The 13335-nt window shown below is 38.5% G+C and overlaps 1 protein-coding gene across 1 annotated transcript in view; it reads left to right on the forward strand.

Annotated features, from left to right (window-relative positions):
- Positions 1 to 13335, forward strand: part of LOC308129321 (receptor-type tyrosine-protein phosphatase gamma-like) — a 109730-nt gene that overhangs the window by 64073 nt on the left and 32322 nt on the right. Inside the window, exons 4-6 of the mRNA XM_080495236.1 lie at positions 559 to 707; positions 7484 to 7579; positions 12067 to 12133. Of these exons, the coding sequence (XP_080351362.1) occupies positions 559 to 707; positions 7484 to 7579; positions 12067 to 12133 (312 nt within the window). The remainder of the gene's footprint in view (positions 1 to 558; positions 708 to 7483; positions 7580 to 12066; positions 12134 to 13335) is intronic.

Below are 13335 nucleotides of genomic sequence, written 5' to 3' on the forward strand. Positions count from 1 at the left end.
CATCAAGAGCTTGTAATTTGACACCAGCCTAATTGCACTGTTGGCTGCAGCTGACCTGGTGAAGACCCTTGTGAGGATCTGACATTACACTGTGCAAACTGGGTCCATACCAGGCGTCATACAAGATGGCCTCAATCTCAATATTTCTTCAAACTTGAGCCATATACTATGTGAACAGCTTGCAATGAAATGCTCTGTATATGACAGAAAATACAGAAGAGCACAAATAGTTCGCTTTAGAAGTTAGTCTAGGGTTGCTTAACTTGAGAATTTAAAGAAAATATATAAGGAAATATGACTGATTTATATTTATAGAGATTTGTGAATCACCTTGTCAGTGACAATATTGACATTATAGAATATGGGTTAAGGTTAGATACAAGAATATGAAATTAGTTGTGTTCTAATGATAAATGAACAAATAATGAGCAGCCACATTTCAGACCTGAGTTTCTGTAGACTTTCCTTGATTAACTAACTCAGTTTGCTTTCTTTAAATCAGTTTCCTTCTTTATTTGACATCGTGCTTTTTTTTTTTTTTTTCCCTTCTGTCTCCAGTTGCTGTCCTTCTGAAGGATGACTACTTTGTGAGAGGTGCTGGACTGCCAGGACGCTTTAAGGCTGAGAAGATGGAGTTTCACTGGGGCCAGAGTAATGGATCAGCGGGCTCTGAGCACAGCGTAAATGGCAGAAAGTTTCCTGTGGAGGTAAAATGTCCCTGTTGCTAACATACAATTTGACAAATGTGCAGGTTCCTGAAAGTCGTGTTGAATTGTTCATGAAGTGTTTAGATAGACCACAATCCCTTGTAAACTATTTGATTCATAGGAATGGCATGACTTTTAATTTAGGCCCTAAACACTGTAATAGGAACCATTTGTTTTTAAAGGGGGTTGAGGGCACTTGGAAATTCAACAGTGTCACACAGCTTGTGCACAATTCCAGTATTATATTGGCATTTTTAAGCTTCAGTTTTAAACATTTCCCTGCACATTTCAAATGACGATACAAGCTCAGTGTTGCCAGATGGGAAATGAAGAAATATACTGTTGTTTGAAAGTCCTCGTGTTTTCACCCAAACTATCATCTACCCAAAAAGAACTTCTTCAATTATAGTCTTCAGCTATAAGGATAAACGCTTCTGAAGTACACTCTTCAGGTAGAAATGTTTCGATGAGAAGAAACTGAAGTTGAATATTCAATTCATCACACCTGGCTGTTATCGCAGAAGGTTGCTTGTGTGTCTGACACCAATTGAATGTTGCACAGGCAGCCTAAGGGCTCGGCCACGTTCTCAGCAACAGACCATCTCATAAATATGGGGGTGAAAATTTCTACATGGCCATGCAGTTGCTGGGCCTAGAGTGGCTCTGTTTTTGTTTTTTTATTTGTTTGTTAAAAAAAAAAAAAGAAGAAATAAATAGAGCATGAATCACACGAAACTGAATCAGGATATACAGTATACCCGAAAACAGTGTAAATACCACAAACCTTTCACTCATTTTTATATTCTTCAGCTACTCTGGTTAAATTTGTTGACCACTCACTGTCAATATGGAAGAATATAATTTTAAACCGTGATTATTTATTTTAGTAAAAATATTTCCCGCGTGATGTCAACTTTCCTTTGTCTAGTTTTTAGAAATAACTTGCATTGTGTTAAAATTGAGTCGGTCCGAATATATATCGGACCAATTGGCTATGTACTGTGGCCAAACATGGTTTACATTTGGCAAAATAGCATCCGTCTCAAAAAAAAAAAAAGGTTTCTGGTGTCTTTATGATTTTTAATAAATTCATCCCAAGATGAGCTTCCATGCCAGTGTGACTGGTAACGCGGCATCTGACAATAATAATCAATCAAAGTTTGAAGGATTTAGTTCGACTTTTCTGCTGCGCTAAATATTGAAAGAATGATTCACATGCTTTGAAGTAGTAATGGGGTTGAGCTAGTGTGTATTACAGCAAACTAGTCAAGGCTAAAGCGCACAACCAATATTCAAGTAATCAATCTTGAAATATCTCTTTTTTAGCTTTCTAATGGCACAAGAAATTCCCGTCAGTGAGTCTGTCATGAAGCTATCAAGCCGTTTGGCCATAGAAGTCAGAGTAATTGATACTAATGACAAAAAATAAACTCTACTTGACCCCAGAAAGAAGCACAGGAGAAGATGGTTAAAAGCATAACTCCATTTCTTTTTTTCCTTTTTTTTTTTTATTTATTAACGAAATATCTTTTTTTGCTGAGAACCCTGTTCAATAAAACACCAGAACTGTGTAAAATATTCAACTGAACTGAGATGAATTAAGCTAAAATTGGGAGTATCCTCACTCACGTTGATTATCCAGGTCAAATGTACACCAGCAAAACAGTTTAAAAAGCTGAAGTACGCGGTGTGCAACACAAGAGCTTTAAGTCCATTTTCATGTTTGTGTGCACAGCCCAACTTCTGCAGCACTTTCAGTCTGACGCTGAAAGCACTTTTAAAGGAGAACCCTACCGGTTTTTTTTTTTTCCACATCCAAGTTAATTTACCTCCAAACAAGCTCGTTCGGAAATTACTGAGAGAATAGCCTGGATGACGTAATATGTGGCTGTCTCGGTTTGTCTTATTGGAGACAAATTTAAAGCGAAGGAAGGCTTTTGTCTCAAAGCAAGGACTGCGGATTTTCAAAGACGTTGGAATCTTCCAGGCGGCGACGGTCTTATAAAAAGCATTCAAGCCGCATTATCGAACCGACTGAAAGAAGAGAGAACAGACTGTGAGCAATAAAAGGAAAGCTACAAAAATCTTCACCTCAACTCTTGTTACAGAGATGTAAAGGGTATGAAGTCTGCAATCCGCCTGTATTATTTATTCTGGCTCATGGATTAAAGCAGAAAGCACGGCCTTTCTACGCTGTGCAAGGAATGAGTTATTAGTGCTTTTCAATTTTTTATCATTTATGATTCCATTTTCCTATTCATTATCTAAATTGAATTTGTGGATGTAGCTTACTTTTTACATTAGTGTAGTTATAGAAAAAGAAATGGTTTGGACCTCCCCTTCCTCCTAATGTCAAATTGTTAATAATTGGTTTAAAATGAATAGTGTATGGAAACGGGGAGTAGCTGTTGGTCTGCCTCTGCGTCCTATCTCCAAACATGCAGCAAGAGTCCTCCTGTGTTTGTTTCTTGGCCCTCCTCTTTAGAGCCCTCACTGCAGGCATGGCTTTTGATGCTGAATGGCTAAGTAATTAGATTTATTTTTGCCACATCATTTTGTGCTCAGTGTAGTGTTAAAGGGCAGCCGATTATATACAGCCATTATAAAGCTGTTGTGCATATGGCTCCTTTGATGGTGCGCCTCTAAATACGACGGCGGAATTCACTTTAACGGCCAATTTGGACAGCTGTTGAGAAAAAAAAGCTGAGAGAACAAGAAAATTATGCCCTCCAGTTATACAATATATAGATGTGAGGTATAGATGTGTAGCTTTGCATGTGCATGTGAGGCAAAAGCTGTTGCATTGACTCCTTTGTCAAAGGACGTTGAATCAAAAGCTGGCATGCCTAATGGAGACTTTTTACATAATAGACTGACCGGGGGGGGCATATGTGGGAAGAGTGCAACATAGAGTGTAACGTAGTTCATCCTGTTATTAAGCAAAAGTGAGTATGACTGTTGGAAATGATTTGCACTCATGTCAGCACGAACTTCGACCAGGGACGCTGGAAATGATGGAAACAAAAAAAAGTTCACGGGAAAGAAAAGGGCATAACTGATGGTAGAAATTTTTAGGTTTGATGTAGCTACAGTCAATAATTAATTATTCTGATGCGACACACAACTAGTTTGTCATTCATTCTCTTGTGCAAGCGGGTGGAAAATGTGCAGCCCAGACAGGACTGACCTGACCCTCAGTTTATTAAAAACCTGAGGGGAAATCAGGCCCAACAAAAGCCACACATGGTAATAAAGCAGTCACATAAAAGTGCACAGTTAACAGTTGCATTTCCCACCGGAAGTACATAAAGAGAATTTCTTCCACATTTGATCACAAGGTACTTCCTGTTAACCATATATGCACATGGTGCAGCACAGAGTGGGAGGCCTGCTTTTCAGAAATTATTCTGTGTTATCAATAAGTCAGCCTGCATACATCAAACATGATGAATTATTTCACACTGTGAACCAGAAGGTAAAAGAGTGAAATCAGATGATGAATGGTTGAAGGGGAATATGCTTGTGTAGGATATAGCCTTTAGCCATTTGACTGCTCCATCCTGTAAGACGTGCCATTTTCATTTTTCATATTTATGACTTGGCACAATTTGATGTATTTCGGATTATATCGAATTTGACACAGCGTCTGCAGCACAACTCTGCATGTTGTGTGTAAATGTTTGTGCAAGGTGCACCCGGTGAACTTCAGTAGTCCAGACCGGCTTTTGTTTTTGTGTATATGTTTTGTTTTTTAAGGCTTGAGTAGCCTGACCTTGGAGGCTGAGCTCTGGGGCTTATTTGTCTCTGCTAAACAGAGACCATTTTCCAATCTGCTGCCTAATTATCCTTCCACACTGAATGAGTCACATTCAGCGCTGAGTTGCATAGAACATCCTACATAAAATGTTTACGCCTACAGTGGGAGGAATTATTTTTATTCCACCTGCCGAGACACAAATATAGTATACATATCAGTAAAACGTTGAAAAGACATATTTAATTTCAATGAGCTGTGTAATGGAGTAAGATCTGGCTTTGTAAAATGATTGTATGAGGAAAGAGAGAAACCCAACGGGCTGTTTGGCCTGTGGCTCCCAAGCTTGACATTAATCTAACCATGGTCTTTTTCATGGGAGTGAAGTGGGGAAATCGATAGATGGACCACCTGTTCGCTCAAACAGTGTAATGAAAAATGAAACTCTGGATTATTTTCTCCCCCGGGGCATCATGGAGAGATCATTCCTAATAATTTATTAGGATGTCGCCAAGGTGAGATTAATTATACATGGATTACAAATCACACCTTGGAAGGATATGCGCAATGGACTCGAGAAGTCTCAATGTATGAAATGTTTGGGGGCGTGTACACAAAAAGACTGACACGTTTCCCTCGTTAGAAAGTTTTACAGATTGAAAATGTATCTAATAAAAATAGTAAATGAGCTCAAGCCCATCAAGATACTTCTGTACTAACCGATGGGAATTGTTTAAACACTCAAAAAAAAATAAACATAGTAAAAATGAAAACAAAATACAAAATGCATGTTTAAAAAAAAAAAAATCTAATAAAACACAAATACAAACGGACATAACTCACTCAAACATTACAAAATGTAAGTCTTTCCCTGCGTATTTTTGACAACCTGCCAGGCTTACTGCATCTGTCTGCATCAGTATCTGAATCCAGAAATCACCTTTGGTGAAGATGTTTGGATCATTCGCTTGTATTTTGTCTGCAAAGTAGCTCTTGCCATGAAAGCAAATGAAACAGTGTATTTATTGCACCCGCCTTGCAACAGCCATAACCGCAGCAATGATACATGGTCAAGATGCATCAAATGTGTTTTTTTTTATAAGATGTTATAGAACAATAGGCAGCTCTGTAATGCTGCTACACTGTAAACATCCAATCGGTTCAGGTCAATAATGGGTCAGTGTGAAAAGTGTGTTGGTGTAGATGTTCGGTGTTTTGTTGAGCTCATGTGAAAAGACCATGCATTGCTATTGACTCTAAATCATCCTTTGTCTGATGTTGTGTCTCATCTGTAACGTGCTAGTTAGGGTTTTTTTTTTTTTTTTTCAGTTCACTAACGCCTGCAGTAGAAAGTGTGATACTTTATTCTTGTAGAAAATCAGGGTGCTTTGCTCTTTTGTAGCAGTGTAAGTGAAATGATAAAGTGATGATTTTGTGTAATTCAGCTGCATAAAAGGAACGATATACCTCAAAAAAAAAAAAAAAGGAGAAATGGATTTATGTAGCTGTGATAAAATATCTGCTCACACAAACTTATGTCTTGTAGTCATCTTGTGTTGCCTTGATAGCTTGCTGTCTTGGGAAATCATGCCAAACATGACTTTGTTTTTCACCTGTTTGCGCTTAAGTGGAACTTGGGAATGCAGAGCAGCTTTCAGTGCTTTGTATTCGCTCTCACTTTGTGCCGGAGAATTGAGGGAAAAAACATAACTGGTATATGCTGAATTTAGACTTAACTAAGGCTCAAGAAATGTTGCAAGATCCTCAATTTGCCTTACAGACAGCTTGTAGCTTGGTCAGACCACCTGCCCGTGCTCCTTTGTGTCAACAACTTTCCACAATATCTGTGGTTGTGGATGACTGTCAGGATAACAAGCAGGTTTTATGTCAGATCTTCAAAACAACCAGTAAACAATATGAGGCATCATTCATATTTGTTTTTTTTATTTTTTCACCAATCACAATGTAATGCCTAATATAATTTAAAATCAGGTTTTCCAAAGTGTGCCATTAACAGAAGCAGGTCGCATGAGCTCATTCCAGTGAGTAAATGAAGCCTAAGGGGGGCAGCTTAATTGGGTAATGTAGTTAATAACATCTGAAGGGTGATGAATGGCCAGCCCTCTTTCTTGCTGAGTTCTCAGACAACAAATTAGTTCCATTAAAGGCTGCAGTTAAAGGAGCTCTGAAGGAAACTGATTAACTTGACTTATCTGGATTGAGTCATTTTGTACCTGGTTCATGCCTGTGGTTTCGCGTTTGAGCATCCGTCTGTATTTATACACTTATTTACTTTTTGCATGTGTTGTCAGCACACCGAATGGGGCCGGGTGGTTTCTTTGAAAAAAGGAGGGGAAAAAAAGGTCTCCACCCTTTAATTAAATCAACATCCAGGACCTTTTTCTTATTGCCAATTAACTCGGTTCACTGACATGAAAGGATTATTCAATTTAAAGAGGCTTGACAGTGAGATGATGGGCAGCTCCAATTGCTGCTTTTAGACTAATTTACTGATTTTGATCAGCCCTACCATAATATGTCTGCTTTGAAATGAAAGAAATGAGAATCTTTTCTTATTGGCAACCAGACACGACAGGTATATGCTGGCATTTTTGACGTTATACCCACACATCCTGCGCTTTGTTGTCAAATCAGAAGCTGTGTTGTGGGTGATTTAAGGTAATTGGGAGCGATGATTAGAAGCGCACCATTCTGTTAGATGTCAGCGGAGGGTTGAGGGGGGGAGATTCACCAGTTCTTCCTCTTGGTTCGTGACTGCGTCTGTGAGGACGCTCGCCTTGAGGATGCTGTATTTCTTGAGCATCCTCCAGGAGTGGCAGCGCACAAAAAGGAATGACACAGATTATAGGAGATTTATAAGAGTGATAAATACACCTTCTTTTATGCCCCTCCGAACAGCTTTTCATCAGCTCCTCAGCACAGTGTCCAAGTGATTGATGGCAGAACAGTTTGCTCGCCTTGTCCACTCCTCAAACTGTTTATGCTCTGTTTCCCATCCTAGATGCAGATCTACCTTTATAATTCAGATGACTTTGACAGCCTCAGTGCTGCCATCAAGGAAAGACGCATCATCGCTGCCATGGCCGTTTTCTTTGAGGTAAAGTATCGCACAGGAATAAACGTCCAAACACATCTGGAAAAAAACAAACAAAAAAAACATCCAGTAATACAGTACAAAACCTGGGCTGCTGGCTGGTTTGTTGTGACATGGAATGCCATCATAGGAGAAGTTATTGGAAAAACTAAACAATTGTTTAAGCACGGATGTCGTATTTTCCAAAATATACATTTCAGTTTTATTCAGTAGTATTTCAGTTTCTTCCTCCAACAAAAACGTCTATGGGTTTGTTTGGGTTTTTTTTCTCAAAGGTTTTGAAATGGAGATGAAACTCTCGGATTCAAAAGTTGATGTTACACATTTTTTTTTTTTTCACCAAAGGATCTTCGCATCAAGTGCCACTTTTATGATTTTCTTTATCTAACAGCAATCAGCAGAAGTACAAAGCTGACATTCAGTGAAAAACAAACCAGATATCAATAGTTGACTTCAAGGTTACATCGTCACATTTCCAACTTGTATGTTGATTTAACAAACCAACGTGACCTCCAGAATATGATAAAACTGAATGTTGTAAAGTTTGTGTGGGAATATTTTGTGAGACGGAGTATAAACGCAACCGATGCTTTAAAGACTAATACTGACTGAAAGACTTGTTTGTGTCATCTTCGTGACGATGATCACCTTTGTCATCGCATGTAACCACTTGTGAGCAAGCGCTTTTTTTAAGACAAGTATCTGTATGAGCTCATTGTTCAATCAGTTCCTTTACGTAATGTCGTTATAAAATATTAAAATGCACACATGTTAATTTCATGCCTCATTTTGGGTATTTAATGCAACACACACTGACAGATTAGATCAGATTCTGAACGTACAGTTTGATAAATTCACAAATGTGAAAACACGCTGATTGTGCAACCCCAACCTCAAACCCCCCCCCCCCATATCGACAAGTTGGTTGCCGCGTGAAGATTTACTCTGCTCTTGAGGAAAGTGGCATTGTAATACATCTGCGTGCAGGTGGTATTGATGGGAAATATATTTTTTCACAGGAGTATAGAATGACTGTCTCCATAAAAGGTGCTTACTGCCAACTGTCAGAAATGGTTTATGAGCCTGAAGAGATGTGAATAAATAGAAAGGGAAAAAAAGAAGCTGACAGTAGGACAGAAAAAAGGCCAGTGTGAACTTGTGGCGAGTGCAGGGGAACATTTTAAATGGAATTTGTACCGACACAAGGAGTTTTGTTTTTTGTTTATTTCTTTTCGGGGGGGTCAGTAAATGATGAATACTTGTAAGGAATGATGCTTTGCTCCCACACTGTAAGCTCTTAAGATATTTTGACTTCACCTGGTTGCTGGTTGTTTTTCTTGTGTTCTGTGGCAGATTGCTTACTCAGACACAACAAATTGTACCCTGAAGATCTAAACACATAAGCTCTTAATGGGCAAGAATGCTCCTAATTTCTGTTAAGTGTAAAAACACCTCAGAGATTTACAAATGGTGAGCAGCAGTTTTCAGAATGTTTCTCTCAGTGTTACTCTCATTTCTATTGGCGATACTTTTGCAATAGATGACAGGTGATCAATGCATGCCAACATTCAGCTAAATAGCATTTGGGCAAGGGTCAGTTCTCAGGCAGAGCCGGGCTGGAATGGGGACACAGGTGTTTGTAATGTAGGTCTACTCTCAGACGGTGATGGACCATGTGTGTACAAGGACCTAAATGCCTCCGCTGGGTCCTGACAACCCTATTGCTTACTGCAATTAGCACCACCATATGCAATCCGCTGAATAGCAGTTTACAGTGGGAGTTTTTTTTTTTAAGCGAGCACACACACATTGGCTCAGATTTACCATTTCTAATCAATGAGGAGAGCTCCTCCTGTGTTCCCCAAAGGCCTATTAATGGCCTCTAAGGTGTGCATATTATCCACATTCAGCATTCAGTTCCACACAGTTATTCTCCTCTGACTGACCTGAATTAATGTTGAGCATGGGAAGATTGGTCCCTGCATCCCAACACCGTTTTGTCCAGTCTTGTCTCTTAAGTAGGACATTGGGAGTATTGTAAAATGCACAGCTAAACAGTATTACCAGTTCTAAGTCACTCCAAACAATTACCGGTAGGCTGAACAGAGGAAGGAGAGCTCTGTCACTGGTGTTAGTCCTCAGGAGACTTTACACAATCCCTTTGACTGGCGTCCGTAACCTAAAAAAGAAAGGATATTGAAATACTGGAAATAAATCCAAAACCGCTTTGGAGTTTCTTTGATATATGTGATCAATCAAACTTTATTTATTTAAAACTTTCCCAGTGGGTTGTTGCAATTCAAAGCACAGAGATCATAAGACAAAACAAGTGAGAACAAGACATGAATGAAAAACGTGTTTATAAGTTGTACTGAGTCATTTTGAAAAATTGAGGGCGAGAACACTTAATTACAAATACCTTTATAGTCCTATCATGTTAATGCCAAATGGATTTGGCATGCGTACTTCCTATCACTATAACTTCTATATTGTTTATGATGCCGAGAAAATATTAAACTTCAAGAAAACTGCGAAATAGAGCTTTATTCTGAAATACAGTACATCCGTCTTCACGGTGGTCCCTTGCATGGCCACCCAGTCACAGAGGATGAGGCATATTTGTACTTGGAGCTTCTCAGTACTGTCAAAAATACACAGCAATGCTGAATAACTGCCATATATTGAAAGATGAAATAAGATGTAAGAAAGTAAAATGATGAGATAGAAAATCAAAGGAAAAAAATATTTAAATATAGATTAAACAGAAATTTAAAGCCACATGGAGATGAAAAGGTTAGTGCTCCGTCCTCGTAGTTTATATTGACTTTATATAAACCAACTAAGTTAACTGTCTTATAATTGTTAGGTCCAAAGCAATCGAGTGCCACAGTGATAAAGTGTCAGTTTAGGCAATTGTTGCTTAAAATAGTATGTAGGAACTTTCTGACTGCTTGAACATCTTCTCACACGTTGCTTTAAATCCTCTCGTAAACAGATTCAAATTAAAGTTGTACTAATGACTTTGATGCCGTGTCCTATATTTAGTTTTTTATTGAATATACTCAAACACAAATCCCGAAATACATAAAGTGTGTAACTGTTCAAACACTTAGTGTGGAGATGGATGCCTTCTATGAATTACCGTACTGCTGCTGTTGTGCTCACGCATCGCTGCTGCTGTTTGCAAAGCTATCTCTCCTCACAGCGTGGCGACTCACTACAGTCTGTTACCAAACAAACTTTAATTTCACATGCTGCATTCCAAAACTAAGCACTAACAGCAGATGCCACTGTAAATATGTAAATAGTTGTCTGATAGATTTCATTTTTGAAAAGCCTTGGATAACCTTAAATCCATATTGTCAACATTAAAACTCTAGCAAGTCCATGATTGGGTCGTCTTTTAATCCCAAGTCTGGTATTTTTGTCAAAACAGGTTGAATTTGGTCAACTGGGCTTGGTCATGGGTCTTGGAAGATGCTTGGCTCCTTAGTTAATGGCTCCATCTCTTCATGGACTAGATATGAGCAATATACATTTCATAAAATACTGCTCCATGATAAAGTACAGCACTGTAAATAATTATTGTTTCACAAAAAGTCAGCTGCTACAGGGTAGGAGTAAAAAAATAAATTAAGGAAATGTTCTGAAACATTGCTGGTGTAACTGCCATTTTCCATGCATCCATTACATGTAGAAGAGCATGTTAATTTGGAAGCACATTTTATAAGCATCAAGTCATCAACATCATCCACATCTTGATTGCGGCTTGATTAAGCTGTGCATGTAACAGTACTGACGGGGAGTAAGAACATGACTTTAAGAACAGAATTTGTTCATATTCAGTATGAATATCCAGTCCAAAAATGCTGAATGTAGCTCTTTATACTTAAACTATGGCACAATTTGTGCGTCGTTATTATTCAGAGGTGTTCTTTTTTGTAGTCTGACTACTTGAAGAGTAAACTGTGTTTTGTGTGACCCTGAGCTCAAATTAATTTGACACCTCCGATCTAATCTGTGGGGGAAAAGGCCAATTACAAGTAGAGCAGTGATCCAATTATCCAAACTAGGGTTTGTTTTTATTGTGGTTATGAGGGGCTACTTTATTGAAACGTTTCCAAAAGCAATGCTTTTTTTTTTTTTATGAGAATTGTTGTCATAATATGACATTTACTGACTTTTCAAACAATTATAATAAAATACTAGTCAAGTTCAGAAATTGTCATGCACTCTTGCCTTGGGAATAAATAGAACGCAAAATCTGTTTTCAACGTCTCACAACACAATCCTATCCCTGCACACCAACATGACTTATGCCACAACATTGATGGATGGTATTAGGTTCTGCTGGATTATATTGTATTATAAAGATGCACCTTTTCCCCTTTGATTTGTTCATGTCGATCGTCTTTTGGTATTATTTTTAGAAGATTATACTAGTCGTGTAATCCCTTTCGTAATCCTTTGTCTCTTGACATTTCCTACAGCTTGGACAAAAAGACAACCCAGCTGTGGACCCTATTATCCAGGGACTAAAAGGAGTGGTTCATCATGGTAAGGAATGGCCCAGCAATCCCCTCATAAAACTCTGCTTCACAAAGAACAGCATTTATTTGCTGAGGGAAGGTACATGCGTTTATTGAATCTCAGATGCAAAGTCGTCCTCTGTTTCCCTGCACAGTTTCTGTGTTTGTTTGATATATATATATATATACCGGTGTATATATATATATATATATATATATATGTGTGTTTTTTTTTTGTTTTGTTGTTTTTTTTATCCATCATGCCCAAATCTCCTCACAACAAAACATTACAGTGGGATTTAAGTTCTTGTTGGATTTAGAAAAGCAATTGACCCTTGATGAAATCCCTCTGACATTGCTGCTGTTGACGTTTCGGTTGTTTCTGGAGGTAAATTCCTCTTGACAGTGTGGGCATTGTGCTCCTCCCCATATCCAGAAAACAAATATCGTATTCAGCTGCTTAAACATTCGGAGCCTTTTTTCCTTTTTTCTTCTGTTTTTTTTGAAAAGGCCAAATGATTCTAAACAGGGGAAAAAGGAAGAGTTTAACTTCAAAAGGAGGCAAAATTTGCAAGAGACCGCCTCTCCCTTTGCTAGTGTAGCTCCACAGTTGGAGTCCTCAAAGGAGCATCACTCATAGAGACATAACTATGAATTACACGTGAGCCTCAATTGGACAACCCCTGCTTTTAATCTGACTCGCATAGTAATGTACACACTCATTTGGACTCGTGCAATGCAATGCATTGACTCATATTAACATAGAAGATATTGGTGGTTTGTGTGTATCAGCACAGTTTTTCACATCGTGCTGAATTATAGCTGCCAGCCTCGATGCATAGCCTTAGCTCAGGCAGCCCTAAAGTGCATGTTTCAGTTCGACTGTGTAATTCTTCATTGCAGATGGAGACACAGCAAGCTCTGTTTACATGGACACGTATGGCTTGTTTAACAACCTGCTGCTGACAGTCTTTTTGTGTACATTATCGTTCACTGACAAGTGCGTCTAAATGTATAAAGATGTATGGTAACGAAGTAAATGGACTCCTCTCACGCTGCTTCCACATGGCTAGGCCTCATTAATGATTGAAGTTAAACTCTTTTCGATGGACATTTGCTATAGTACATAATGTGCTGGTAAGAGCGTGAATAAAAATATTTTTATTTTTGGCAAAAATATCAATGTGTTAAGCGGAGTAGCTAAGAATAAGAAAATGGGTCAAGATCGAC

The sequence above is a fragment of the Blennius ocellaris genome (genome assembly GCF_963422515.1).
Source record: "Blennius ocellaris genome assembly, chromosome: 4".
NCBI lineage: Eukaryota > Metazoa > Chordata > Actinopteri > Blenniiformes > Blenniidae > Blennius > Blennius ocellaris.